This window comes from Macrosteles quadrilineatus, unplaced genomic scaffold (genome assembly GCF_028750875.1).
Source record: "Macrosteles quadrilineatus isolate MER2022 unplaced genomic scaffold, UCM_ALF_1.0 Scaffold_4__1_contigs__length_99947679, whole genome shotgun sequence".
Taxonomy (NCBI): domain Eukaryota; kingdom Metazoa; phylum Arthropoda; class Insecta; order Hemiptera; family Cicadellidae; genus Macrosteles; species Macrosteles quadrilineatus.
In genome coordinates, this window is record NW_026542597.1 from 81,603,249 (window position 1) to 81,616,849 (window position 13,601).

The window sequence follows — 13,601 nt, forward strand, 5'->3', positions numbered from 1 at the left end:
TAGGTGATTTATTATTGCTATGAGCACACTATTTACCAGTCAGCTACCCAGCCAGTCGTTACATGTGTAAATATGTAGATAAACTATAAATGGTTAGACCATTGACTATGGTCTGACTTTGAAGTAAGCAAATAATCTAATTATAGTTGAGATGGGTACACCTGGGTTCGTATTTTAACCCAAATATGAAAATGAATGAATGAATGAATGAATGAATGAATGAATGAAATGTGTTTATTTCCACAAAATATATACAGAAAACAAAACATACTTTTTTTATACAAAATATACTTACAAAATAAGACTAAGACTAAGAATTAAAAAAAAACATTTCTGTATAAATTAATTCAATAGTTAAATGAAATGCAGCAGACATAGGCAAATGCTGCCTGTGCGTCTGCTGGGTTGCTATTAATATTTAGTAACCAAGTAATATGGAATTATGTCTAAAAACGGTTAATAATGGAATGTAAACTTGCTTAAAAAATTATTAGTTTAGAAAGGAGATTTATATGAGCTCAGTATATGAGTGAAGGATAAGCGTAAATAGAATGTTGTTAGATTATCTGTGTAGCTTTTTTATTGACCATAAGATCAGCTCTTCCAGCATTCAGAATAGTTTATTCACAGCCCAATGATCAGGGACAAATGGGTGCATTTTTGAACCACCAAAAAGCTACCGGTACCTATCTCAGGATCGAACTGGCAACCTTTTTATTTGTAGGTGAGCAATTCATCATCATCACATTAGTATTTTTAATTGATAAATGGAAGAATTACCTTATCCAACCACAGTTGCTAGTATGACAACTAGTTTCGTTCCTTAGAACATCGTCAGGTCATTGTATGCAACCACAACATTAATGTATTAATACATTGTGGTATGTCAAAAGATTCTTTACATTGATGATGTGGTTGCATAATGACCTGACGATGTTCTAAGGAACGAAACTAGTTGTCATACTAGCAATTGTGGTTGGATAAGGTAATTCTTCCATTTTATCAATTATATATTCCAACCAAGGGTCACAATGAATAACATAGTATTTTTATTTTGCTTGTGTCTAGACCAGCTGCATTTTAAATTAAGTCAATTCACTTCTATTCTAAGGGAAAGAGGCCCAAACCCATTATGGATATGCTTTTGTGGGTGTACCAGGACTAGGCTAAAACATACCTATGCTAAAACATTGTAGAATGTCTTACAGTCGTAGTTAGACAAAATATTATAAACAACTTTTTTAATCAACGCAAACATTTCCTGTTACTTTTGTCATACATAGCACCATTTGTCTGTCGCTTCGCTTATTTTGTTTCTGTCGGCTGCCGTCGTAATTAAAACAGTATTTCGTTTGTTATTGTTTTTTTTTCTACCACAGTGTGAATCCTACCTAACCTTAACAACATAACATAAGTAAACAAATTCATAATTTCAGAAAGAATGTGCAGTGCGTTAGTTTATACCTATACGGTATTATGTTTATTTAGATTTTTGAGGACTTAAATGAAGAATTTATCTGTATGGTTATTTTATTTCTTAACAATTCAGCAATGTAGGGATTATTTTTAATCTGTAAAATCGGTTTTGTGGATCAAAATAAATCTCATGCCATTTTCAGTTAACAAGAGTAATAGGATAATAGTAAAGTTAACAATGCCAACAAAACTTATCAAAGATGCCCCTACTCTTTTTAGGTTACTCAATGGAGTAGTATGTGTTTTTAAGCCCAGTGGAATACCTGAAGGAGCTGTTAAGTACTCCCTTCTCACCAAACTTTGCAATGGTTTGTATAGCTAGCATATTTTTATGTTTACTGCATTGGACTGTAATAGTAAACCTTTTGTTATTATGCTTTTGACCTTTAGACAGACCTCAAGTGGTTGCTTCTGAAGCTGGAAGTATCATTCTTTCTCTCAGTGACAAAACCCGTGCAAACCAACACAAGCCAATCACTTTGAATATACTCAATTCCCTGTCCGCCGTGCAATTCAGGTCTTATGCTTGTGATAGGGACTAGATCTGAAAGCACAAAACATACGTCAAATAACACTTATGATAATATATTTACTATATGATAATACTATATACTTATTGTAAGGGAAACTCTTTGATGTATCTATATACTATTGTATATATATACTATATACTTATGATACGGTAATATTATTGCTTTCCATAATAGCCTAAGTTATATTTGTACTGTTTACTCACAAGGCGGTAAATACATATAAAATATGGTAAGTGGTGATCGATTTCGATTGGACACTCCAATCATCATCAGGCCCAATAGGTGAATGTGATGGATACAAAGTCGTGCTATGAAAATGACTGGAAACATTTTATTTATTGTCACATGGGTAGCGTCAACTGTACTCATGACCCTCCTGCTACACTACATAGTGTTAAAATACATTTTATTTAAATTATTCCGACAACTTTTTGCTTATTGATGTCGGTATACATTGGTACGGTATTATGATTTATAATTTGAGTTTTGGTGTAGGCCGAGTTAAATTCAAAAGTACGTTTAAAAGAGCTGTAAAGAAAAAAGGTACAGTTCTGCTGAGAACATTTAAGATATATAGCCTAATCAGATGAAATAGTCATTCATCCGACCCAACCGCCGCAGCGGTTTGTAAACAAGTGGCAGGCGGTCCTGAGGCTGTTCTCTTCTAGAAAACACCCATAACAGTAAACCAATCTTCATATCAAATGAACTAATTCATTTCATTTCAATTTTATTTTCCTCGGCAATGCCATTTACAAAAATACAATTAGTTAAGATTATATAAATACAAAACATTAAATTACAACAAAACAACATTTCATCAGCAATAGCATCGATGCAATCAATTAACAATAACAGCTATAAACTATGACATAACAATAACAATAACAATGCAGAATGACCATGAATAACAATAAAAAGGCATAAGAATAATAATAACGATAACAATGATAATAAATGTATGTCTGAATCGTATGGTAGGATGTCTGAGTTTAAACTGTTGTATACTAATTGACAATTGATTGCTCTAATTGATTGTTGTTGTTGTTGTTGACTAATTGATATTTATATAGCCTAGAATGAAAATTTCACCCAGTACTATATCGTAGGTATTTTGCAAATCTGTATTAAATTAAAAAGTAAAGTTTTTACTTTTGTCTTTAGAACGGTTTTTTCTTTTACTGCAATTACAATTCAAAATAGGCCTACGTAGCTTGTGGGCTCTTATAACTGTACAGTGAACATGAACAAAATACTCTATAGGCCTGAATCAATATAATTGCTTAAAACATAGCATCAATCCAATGGTACACTCGTTGGTCTAGACCTATACTGTACCAGGGTGTCTCATCTAAAAAAAAAATAAAAAATTTACTTAGGCTAATCTAAATACAAATCACAATTATTGTTCACAGAATTGAATCAGGTGGAATGCAGACCACCCAAGGAGATAGTCACTATAGCAGGAGACACCACAAAGGAGATGAGGGTCACTGTATCACCGAGCTATGCTGATCATCCTCTCGTAGTAGGTCCAAGGTATCAAGAGAAAGACTTCCGCTGTCAATGGCCCCTTCCTCTTGGAGTTCACACTTCTGGTGTTCTTTGTAAGTAATATAAGACTAAATTACTCACGTAATCCCGTCACGGCTCAACAAATGTTGTCAAACTAGTAGTACATGTTTTGGTGTTATAACACCGTCAGCTTCAGGTACTTTATGTAAGTAGGCCCTACATTATTCATGTAATTCGGAATTATAAGTCAGACTTCACAAAATTATGATTTGGTTCAAATCCATAAAGTAGATAGATACACAGTGATAGATAGTGGCGGTTTTAAGACCACGTTGAAGAGGGGGTTCAGATGAGGATGGGTCCTCCCTTGGAAAAATTGGATTTTTAAAGCAGTTTGGTTAAATCAAATCAAATGAAATCCATTTATTGCCATCAACATTATAAATACATGTAGGCCTATAGCAACGTCATACAATTTCATCACAGTATATCCATTAACCTACTTAATATGTTCTACAAATTCTTTGACCTTATACACACATAAATCACACAAAATCTTTCTAATACCTAGTAAATTTAAATTGTCGTATTTCAAGACATTTAATGTGAGCAGGTAACATATTATACAATCTTTTACCAAATTCACTAAAGTTATTGATTGTGGTCATAAAATTATACATTGGTTTGGACGGAGAAAAGTGTTTTGTCTGGTAAAATGGTTATGAACTTACTTTCTAAAGCCATTTTTAACGTCTAAAAGTGTATCCAAAAACAACCCCCATTCCCCTTTTTTTGGACAGAATGTACATTTAAATTTAGTTTTCGAGGATCCAATAAGGGGAGGAGCCTTAGCAGTTATCCCCTCACTTGGAACCGTCATTGTAGATAGGCTAAGAGTTTCTATTTTACCAAACTGAAAAGAAAGGCTCTAAAAGGCAATATACCCTAAGGCATAATCCGAAAACTATATTTAATCTCTTTTGATAGCAATTGTTCACCTCATGGTTGACTCTTATAGTCTTATAGCTAGATATTTTACAAAGGATGTCCTTTTCCTACCCACTTTTCAAAACACCCCTTTAATGGTAGCTGTGCTCTTTGTTGATAGCATACCTATTTCAGTCATAATTTAGACACATTTCATGTCATAATATCTAGAGGTACAATATTTAAAGTTAAAATTGAGTTTTGTTTATCATTGAAGACATTAATCTGGATGCTGGACTATTGAAACAATATACTAAAAACAACCTGTGAGTTCTAATGAGTATGGTATCTGTGTATAGTTAATATCACAATTTAAGTTACTTTCCATGCATGCATAGATTAATGTTGCCACTCATTTATTTGCTTTAGGCCCTATGTACTCAAAGTATGCTACTTCCAGTTTAATTTTTATCACTTTTTATTCTATGTCATTTTTAACAATGTTACAAAGGCTCTATTAAAAAAAATAAAGTACCATGGACCAATAAAATAAACCTTGCTTATTATCCATCCAAATTACGTGGTACTTTGCAATTTCATTGTTTAACAATTTGTTTATGCTTTTAGTGTTAGGGTTGAATCAAGGAGTGCGGATAGTACGGGCGTTAGAGCACGCTCACCAAATAAGGACGTTTCATGTGACTGGGCAGCTAGGTCGAGCCACTGATACATATTTTACAGACGGAAAAGTCGTTGAGAGGTCAAAGTTCAAACATGTCTCTCGAGAAAGAATGGACAAATTATTAGCATCAATACAAGCGGCACATCAGAGGACCATGTTTGAGTGAGTTACACTTGTAATGTCTCTTGAGTAACAAATGTTTGCAAACAAAGTTCTAGGCTACAAATAATGTTCATGATTGAACTAGGATTTGTTTAACAGTTTTTAAATTATTTCAAATTTGTGTTCAGGCAAAGCGCCACTAGAAAAACAGGCCATGCTGCAGGATCCATGACGTCACACTTGTGAAAATTTTGTTTATATTATTTTAGGGTTATTTTCATGATTTGCGACCTACTGTTTGTGTTTAGTATTCTATGGTTTATTTTATTTCAGTCTGGCTTCAACACATGTTTTGGGGGTTTTCAATTTTACTACATGTGATTATTGTTTTGATAATATCAATGTTGTTAGAAATAGTCAAGGAATACATCACAGTTTTTACCTAATTCATTTTGCATTTATTTGTTGGTGATTTTCTCTATAGATTATGTAATTGTATTTTAAAGTTATATAAAGGACTTTCTCATTCTTAACCTCAAGACTCAATTCAAGATTGGTAAGATATAATTAATTATTCATGGTAATCTCTATTCAGTTCCATTACATCAAACATAAAACTATTCTATCCACTTTAAATTCCCTAATAATTTCATTGGTCCTTCGAACATCGGATGAAAGAATCAAGAATATGGATATTCAAAACTACTAATAGTGTACATTATTATTTGTTATTTCATCAAGATATTTAAAATTCAATCTTAAAAATCTACTAATGTACTCTGAAAAATTGGAATGTTTGATTCTGTTGCCTTAGTAACAATATTACTACCCCTTTCTATCTTTGCCTTTACAACCACATTTTTCCAATCAGCTCATTAGTACATTCCTTTAATAGGCCTATACAAAATGAAGTATCAAACCTTTGTCAGATTTTCTAACCTAATCAAAGTTCGTCTCAATAATATTCTTTCATTTATTGACACTATATCAGAAAATGATCATGTTGAATTAGTTGATCAACAAAAAGTTAATTCCTATAAAAGTGAAGTCAATGAAAAACGTTGTGAATTTAATGAACACATTAGAAAATTACTGGACGTGCCGAATCTGCCTGGTGACTATGATGAACAAGATCTAATTGATCGACAGGAGGAAATAAATGAACTTTGTATCAGCATAGAAAGTAAAATAAATTCTTATCTTTTGGAAAGTAAAGGCAATGATGACAATCAATCTATTACCTCTCATCTCAATGAACGGGAACACTCTAACATGTCTGTGGTGCGCTTACCGAAAATAGAATTAAAAAACTTTAATGGTGACTCTCAAACTTGGTTAGCCTTCATCAACCTCTTTGATACCACAATTCATTCAAATTCATCTCTCTCGAATGTGGCTAAATTTCAATATCTACTTAGTACTTTATCTGGTGAAGCACTCAATCTGGTCAAATCCCTACCCATCTCTGAAGCAAACTACACCATCGCGTACAACATGTTGCGAGATCGTTACCATTCAGTGCGAAGGCTTTCATCTCTTCACATCAATAAAATCATTGATTTGCCCAGTGTTAGTTTTTCCTCTACTAAGAATCTCAGAAACTTGCTCAACTCTTTTAATGAAAATTCCCAAGCTCTAACAGCATTAGGCTGTGATGTAGTGGAAAACAATCCTCTCTTAGCATCAATGCTATTACGAAAACTAGACGCAAAATTGTTAAATAAATATGAATCCTCAAGAAAAGACTCTGAATCTCTACCCTCAGTCAATGAAGTAATAACTTTTCTCTCAAATCATTGTGCACATGCTGAAGATGTGTCCATGCACTCACCCAATAGTAGTAAATGGGTCAAACCTCACTCAAATATCCCACCTTTGTCAAACCTCAACCGCAAAAATGAAATGTCTCATCCCCGACCATTTACCCTTGCATCAACACAGAGCTCCACTGATTTCCCTTGCTTCGTTTGCTCTAAACCTGGACACAAAGTATATTCCTGTACTTTATTCAAAGAAAAATCTCCTCAAGAACGACATGAACTAATCAAATCCAAACAACGTTGTTTCTCTTGTCTTGGAAATCACAAAGTCAGTATCTGCAAATCGAAAAACTCTTGTTTTAAATGTAATAAAAATCACCATACACTGTTGCATCTAGAACCATCAAAGGACCGTACATCAAGAAACTCAGTACCAAACTCTCCTCTCACCTCCATGTTAACTGTCTGTGATTATGAACATCATTCCTCCTTTCCACGGTTTATCAAACAAGAAGAACCTCCTTCATTTTCTAAACCAAATGACCTCAACATTTTGAGCAAAAGACATTTTGTGAAGACTTATTCTAGACAACCCTCTAGTATACACCACGATAAGCTACCATTCAAGCGTTGTCACCTTCCTCCTGAAGACTATTACACCACTAAAACAAGATTTTTCCCACTAGAAAAGAAATTCAAACCTCGACTGTCTTATAAAGAAGCAATCCAGAACTCTCAATTTCTAGCTCCTCTCTCAGCAGATCCATCAGACCTATCTTCACCAACACCTGAACACTTTCTGCATAGTACACCTCATGCGATAAAAGTCAAAAGATGGCATCGATGGAGGCTACCTTCATCTCGTTGTGATTCAAGACATCCTTACACCTCCAATGTGTTGGCCACTGGCTAGAATTGTTGAAACACACCCTGGTTCAGATAACATTACAAGAGTTGTGACTGTGCGTACGAAGAGTGGCCTTCTCACTAGACCGGCAATCAAGGTTTTCCCACTGCCTGTACTTGAAGACTAAATTTTATTACAGTTCCGCCCCTTTTGTTGCTTTAACTTTCTCTGTTTTAATTAGGCCTACTGTTTCTGTACTCACTTGTTAAATTAATTAATTGAACCTGCGGTTCAAGGGGCCCGGCATGTTTAGTATTCTATGGTTTATTTTATTTCAGTCTGGCTTCAACACATGTTTTGGGGGTTTTCAATTTTACTACATGTGATTATTGTTTTGATAATATCAATGTTGTTAGAAATAGTCAAGGAATACATCACAGTTTTTACCTAATTCATTTTGCATTTATTTGTTGGTGATTTTCTCTATAGATTATGTAATTGTATTTTAAAGTTATATAAAGGACTTTCTCATTCTTAACCTCAAGACTCAATTCAAGATTGGTAAGATATAATTAATTATTCATGGTAATCTCTATTCAGTTCCATTACATCAAACATAAAACTATTCTATCCACTTTAAATTCCCTAATAATTTCAGTTTGGTTACATAACTAGGAGATCAGTTATTGTTTATGATTGGATCGTTTTCTTTGGTTTAACGAGGTTTTGAATGACTGAAATAACAAGAAACAAATTGTAAACAAAACACGACCTCCACAGTGTGACGTACAGAACTAACAATAAAATTGGCTTCAGCTGTTGTCATAAGGATGACAAATCTATACTAAGGGAGATGTTTTATCTGGTTTTACACACATAGATAGATGTTCGTTAAAATTTGGTTATGTTAGTCTTGTGTTCTATTTATTTAGTTGTTTGAAGCTAAAAGGGATTTAAGAAACTTGATTCAATATTTCCCTTCCATACCCTCAAGAACGAACTATTATTTACTGTACACGTACCTAACTAAAGAATTTTATGACGCTTTTACAGGCTATCTGGCGTAGATATTCAATCTCAGGATGCTTACGAGCTTGCTGTCAAAGGCATGATCAGACCTGCAGATCCCAATGTGCCGATGATTTATGGTATCAAGTGTGTGGAGTTCAACCCTCCGGACTTTACATTAGGTAATTGTATGAATTTACTGAACTGCAACACTTGAAACACAGTGAAAATAATTCCAAAACTATTGAAATAAATGGTATCAGCAATCTGCCACATACTTTCTTCCGTTAGCTTGTCACCAACAAGTTAAGTTAAGTGGTGGGAGTAACCTATTTATTTTGGGGAAAATCACAAAAGCTGCAATAACTTTTGAACCGTAATTTTTACAGCAATTGGATTTGTTGCAATTTGTTCAGGATTAAAAGAACTATATAACATACTAAATTTTAATCAAAATTGGTAGAGCCGTTTTTTAATAAGATTTTACCACTATTTTTTGGGAAAACCATTAATGTTAAAATAACTTTTCAATAGACATGGGGTATACAGTTGTACCGATTTGTTTAGAGTTGAAGGACTACAACATCCTACATTTTTATAAAAATCGTCCTTAACTTTGGCCACCACCTCAAACGAGACGATGTACTCAGCCAGCCTAAACTACGCAAAACAAAATGCAATTGTTTACAACCATCTCCATTCTTCCTCCAACCCTTACGCACATTTTACACTTAAGTCCATTCTCTTCTATTAACTGGCAATAGACTTTTACAGAGGTTGACACCTTAAGACACAGAGAACTAATACAAAATTTGGTGCATACTTAGCAGAGCGTATATTTTCCTATATTCTTGTAAATTATGACGAGACTAATTATTGCATTAAGTTGGGAACCAGCTAGAATAAGTAGTATAAGGAGTAAAGAACATAGCACTCAGTAAAATTGGGAATTGAAAGAAAAAAGTTAATGTATCGGATATAATGCAAGCAATGAGGTCCCCTAGTTATTGAGTTGCATATTATGGTTGTTAGGTTTTGTTAATTATGCTTATTTTACCAAGTTATTGTTAGATTTATTATGTGAAGTGTGAAGAACTTAATTTTGATGAAGCAGCCAAATAAGGACTCTATCACGCACAGGTCACTGCGGCCCATGTGATATTTTTATTGTTGCATGTATTGCTGCAAAATAATTATTTTTGTAAATAAAGAATTTCTCTCTCTCTCACACATATTATGTACCGGTACTAGCTTGATTAACAGGAACTTTTTAAGGATCTTTATTTAATGGTTCGCAACATAGTTTGGTTGAATAGCATGTATTTTAAATATCTTGGTACTATGCTTTCAGAAATCCACTCAACGAACGAGAGTGAGATCTATTTAAAGAAGCTGATAAATGCGATTGGCATCAAACTACACACAGCTGCTGTTTGCTCTGGACTCAGATGCATTCGACATTCTTACTTCACGGTTCAAAACGCACTTTTGCGCAAACATTGGACTTTGCAACATGTTATTGACAACTTACAAGAGAACGATAAATTAATAAGAGCTAATCCTGACAGGGGAAATATTCTCCTGAATAAACCTCAACTACCGGATCCGAATGATCAGCAAACTCTTATAGCATAGAAAATAACTTGTAAATAACCCATGTACTATAGTCATTTTTGTAAATAAACTGTTTAACATATGCTGGAAGATTACTTTACCATCTGTGATCTAAAAATATTGTATAGTTATAGTTAGGAACGTATGTAACCCCCATAAAACCCTGTTCCCATGGTCTGATAACTCATTCAAGTTTATCCTGCTTTACCTTCAAAACAAATGTCATCCATTACTTAGTTGTTCACAGACGTTATAGACGTAAATAAAAACTAACTAAAAACCCTAAAAAATTTGAACGAATACTGTTTTTGGCCTCTAGGGACATCAAAATTAAAAATATAAGTTATTGGTCCAGGCTCCAGATCTTACCATGCCACCTACGGTAATAGCATAGCAATATAAATAAATACAAGAACCCGATCTGTTTACAATTTTAAGATTTGTAAATTAATAATACTTTCATTTTCGGAAACGAAATCAAAAACACATTAATACAGGGTTTATAAATTCTACTTATGCGTAATTTAAAGTTAAAAGATAGCAGAAAAAGAAAGAATTGAGTACCTACACTATGTTCCGTCAATTATTAATGCTCATAGATGGCTACGTCCAAATTCACCAACATTTTTGGGGTTGTTTCTAATGTCCAAATTCACCAACTTTCTACCTGGAGCAGGTACGATATTTCTCCCGGCGGGCGGGGAAGGAATTCCGAATAGTTTGCCCTCGCCTGCTCCGTCTCGTCTCGGCGAGAGTGTACTGCTTAGCCCTAATAGTACTGTTTAAGCTGTGATTGTTTCAGGCAGCTTTAGGTTAGGTTAGGTTGGGTTAGGTTAGGTTAGGTTTGGTTAGGTCTGGTTACAGTACACTCTCGCCGAGACGAGACGGAGCAGGCGATGGCAAACTATTCGGAGGGAATTCCTACCCCGCCCGCCGGGAGAAATATCGTACCTGCTAAAGGTAGAAAGTTGGTGAATTTGGACATTAGAAACGACCCCAAAAATGTTGGTGAATTTGGACCTGGCCCTCATAGATAGTGTTTGATACGTAAATGCAACATGTTATTGACAACTTACAAGAGAACGATAAATTAATAAGAGCTAATCCTGACTGGGGAAATATTCTCCTGAATAAACCTCAACTACCGGATCCGAATGATCAGCAAACTCTTATAGCATAGAAAATAACTTGTAAATAACCCATGTACTATAGTCATTTTTGTAAATAAACTGTTTAACATATGCTGGAAGATTACTTTACCATCTGTGATCTAAAAATATTGTATAGTTATAGTTAGGAACGTATGTAACCCCCATAAAACCCTGTTCCCATGGTCTGATAACTCATTCAAGTTTATCCTGCTTTACCTTCAAAACAAATGTCATCCATTACTTAGTTGTTCACAGACGTTATAGACGTAAATAAAAACTAACTAAAAACCCTAAAAAATTTGAACGAATACTGTTTTTGGCCTCTAGGGACATCAAAATTAAAAATATAAGTTATTGGTCCAGGCTCCAGATCTTACCATGCCACCTACGGTAATAGCATAGCAATATAAATAAATACAAGAACCCGATCTGTTTACAATTTTAAGATTTGTAAATTAATAATACTTTCATCTTCGGAAACGAAATCAAAAACACATTAATACAGGGTTTATAAATTCTACTTATGCGTAATTTAAAGTTAAAAGATAGCAGAAAAAGAAAGAATTGAGTACCTACACTATGTTCCGTCAATTATTAATGCTCATAGATGGCTAGACGTCCAAATTCACCAACATTTTTGGGGTTGTTTCTAATGTCCAAATTCACCAACTTTCTACCTGGAGCAGGTACGATATTTCTCCCGGCGGGCGGGGAAGGAATTCCGAATAGTTTGCTCTCGCCTGCTCCGTCTCGTCTCGGCGAGAGTGTACTGCTTAGCCCTAATAGTACTGTTTAAGCTGTGATTGTTTCAGGCAGCTTTAGGTTAGGTTAGGTTGGGTTAGGTTAGGTTAGGTTTGGTTAGGTCTGGTTAGGTTAGGTTACAGTACACTCTCGCCGAGACGAGACGGAGCAGGCGATGGCAAACTATTCGGAGGGAATTCCTACCCCGCCCGCCGGGAGAAATATCGTACCTGCTAAAGGTAGAAAGTTGGTGAATTTGGACATTAGAAACGACCCCAAAAATGTTGGTGAATTTGGACCTGGCCCTCATAGATAGTGTTTGATACGTAAATAAACGGTATCAGCATTCTGACACATACTTTCTCCCATAAGATTGTCAACAACCTTTCTCATGAGTAAGCGGCGAGAGTAAATATACGGAAATGGGATTTGTACAATTTTCTTCATAATTTAAAGGACTATAACATACTAAATTTTTTTCAAAATCATTCTAGCCAATTTTGGGAAAATCCGATTTTCCGTTATTTTATGGGGATTTTTACGGGAAAATAACATAATCTACCATAACTTTTGAACCGTAATTTTTACAGAAATGGGATTTGTATCATTTTGTTTAGAATATAAAGGACTATAACATACTAAATTTTTATCAAAATCGTTCGGGCCATTTTTGAGAAAATCCTATTTTTACAGTTTTTTACGGGGTTTTATGGGAAAATCCCCATTAAAAATAAAATTTTCTAAAAAATGACATAAACTATCAAAATTGTAAGGATCATAACATACTCTGTTAAATCAAAACCGGATTTTTGTCTAAAATCCTATTTTTTTGTTATTTTATGGGGGTTTATGGGAAAATAACATAACTTACCATAACTTTTGAACCGTAATTTTTACAGAAATGGGATTTGTACCATTTTGTTCAGAATTTAAAGGGCTATAACATATTAAATTGTTATCAAAATCGTTCGGGCCATTTTTGAGAAAATCCGATTTTTCCGGTTTTTTATGGGTTTTTATGGGAAAATCCCCATTAAAAATCAAAATTTCAAAAAAATGAAAAAAACGCCTGGAGATACCATGGATTAGAACCTACATACCAAATTTCATCGAAATCGGACCACAGGTGTAGTCTCTAGCTCTGTACACATCCAGACACACAGACACACAGACACACAGACACACACACACACACACACACACAGACATCACTTCGAAAACGACTTTTTTGGGTCCAGGGGGACC

The 13,601-nt window shown here is 34.4% G+C and overlaps 1 protein-coding gene across 1 annotated transcript; it reads left to right on the forward strand.

The window, feature by feature from the left end:
* Nucleotides 1-1,573: 1,573 nt before the first annotated feature.
* Nucleotides 1,574-10,537, forward strand: LOC128992424 (pseudouridylate synthase TRUB2, mitochondrial). The gene is made up of 5 exons (XM_054415992.1): nucleotides 1,574-1,784; nucleotides 3,425-3,616; nucleotides 5,079-5,295; nucleotides 8,896-9,032; nucleotides 10,202-10,537. The coding sequence occupies exons 1-5, from the start codon at nucleotides 1,607-1,609 to the stop codon at nucleotides 10,483-10,485; spliced, it is 1,008 nt and encodes a 335-aa protein (XP_054271967.1). The 5' UTR covers nucleotides 1,574-1,606; the 3' UTR covers nucleotides 10,486-10,537.
* Nucleotides 10,538-13,601: the final 3,064 nt, after the last annotated feature.

Bases quoted from the DNA above. Each gene is read 5' to 3' on its own strand.
- LOC128992424 (XM_054415992.1), top strand. From the start codon at position 1,607: ATGCCATTTTCAGTTAACAAGAGTAATAGGATAATAGTAAAGTTAACA. The intron at 5,296-8,895 runs GTGAGTTACACT...ACGCTTTTACAG, and splicing joins CATCAGAGGACCATGTTTGA to GCTATCTGGCGTAGATATTC. The intron at 9,033-10,201 runs GTAATTGTATGA...CTATGCTTTCAG, and splicing joins CCCTCCGGACTTTACATTAG to AAATCCACTCAACGAACGAG.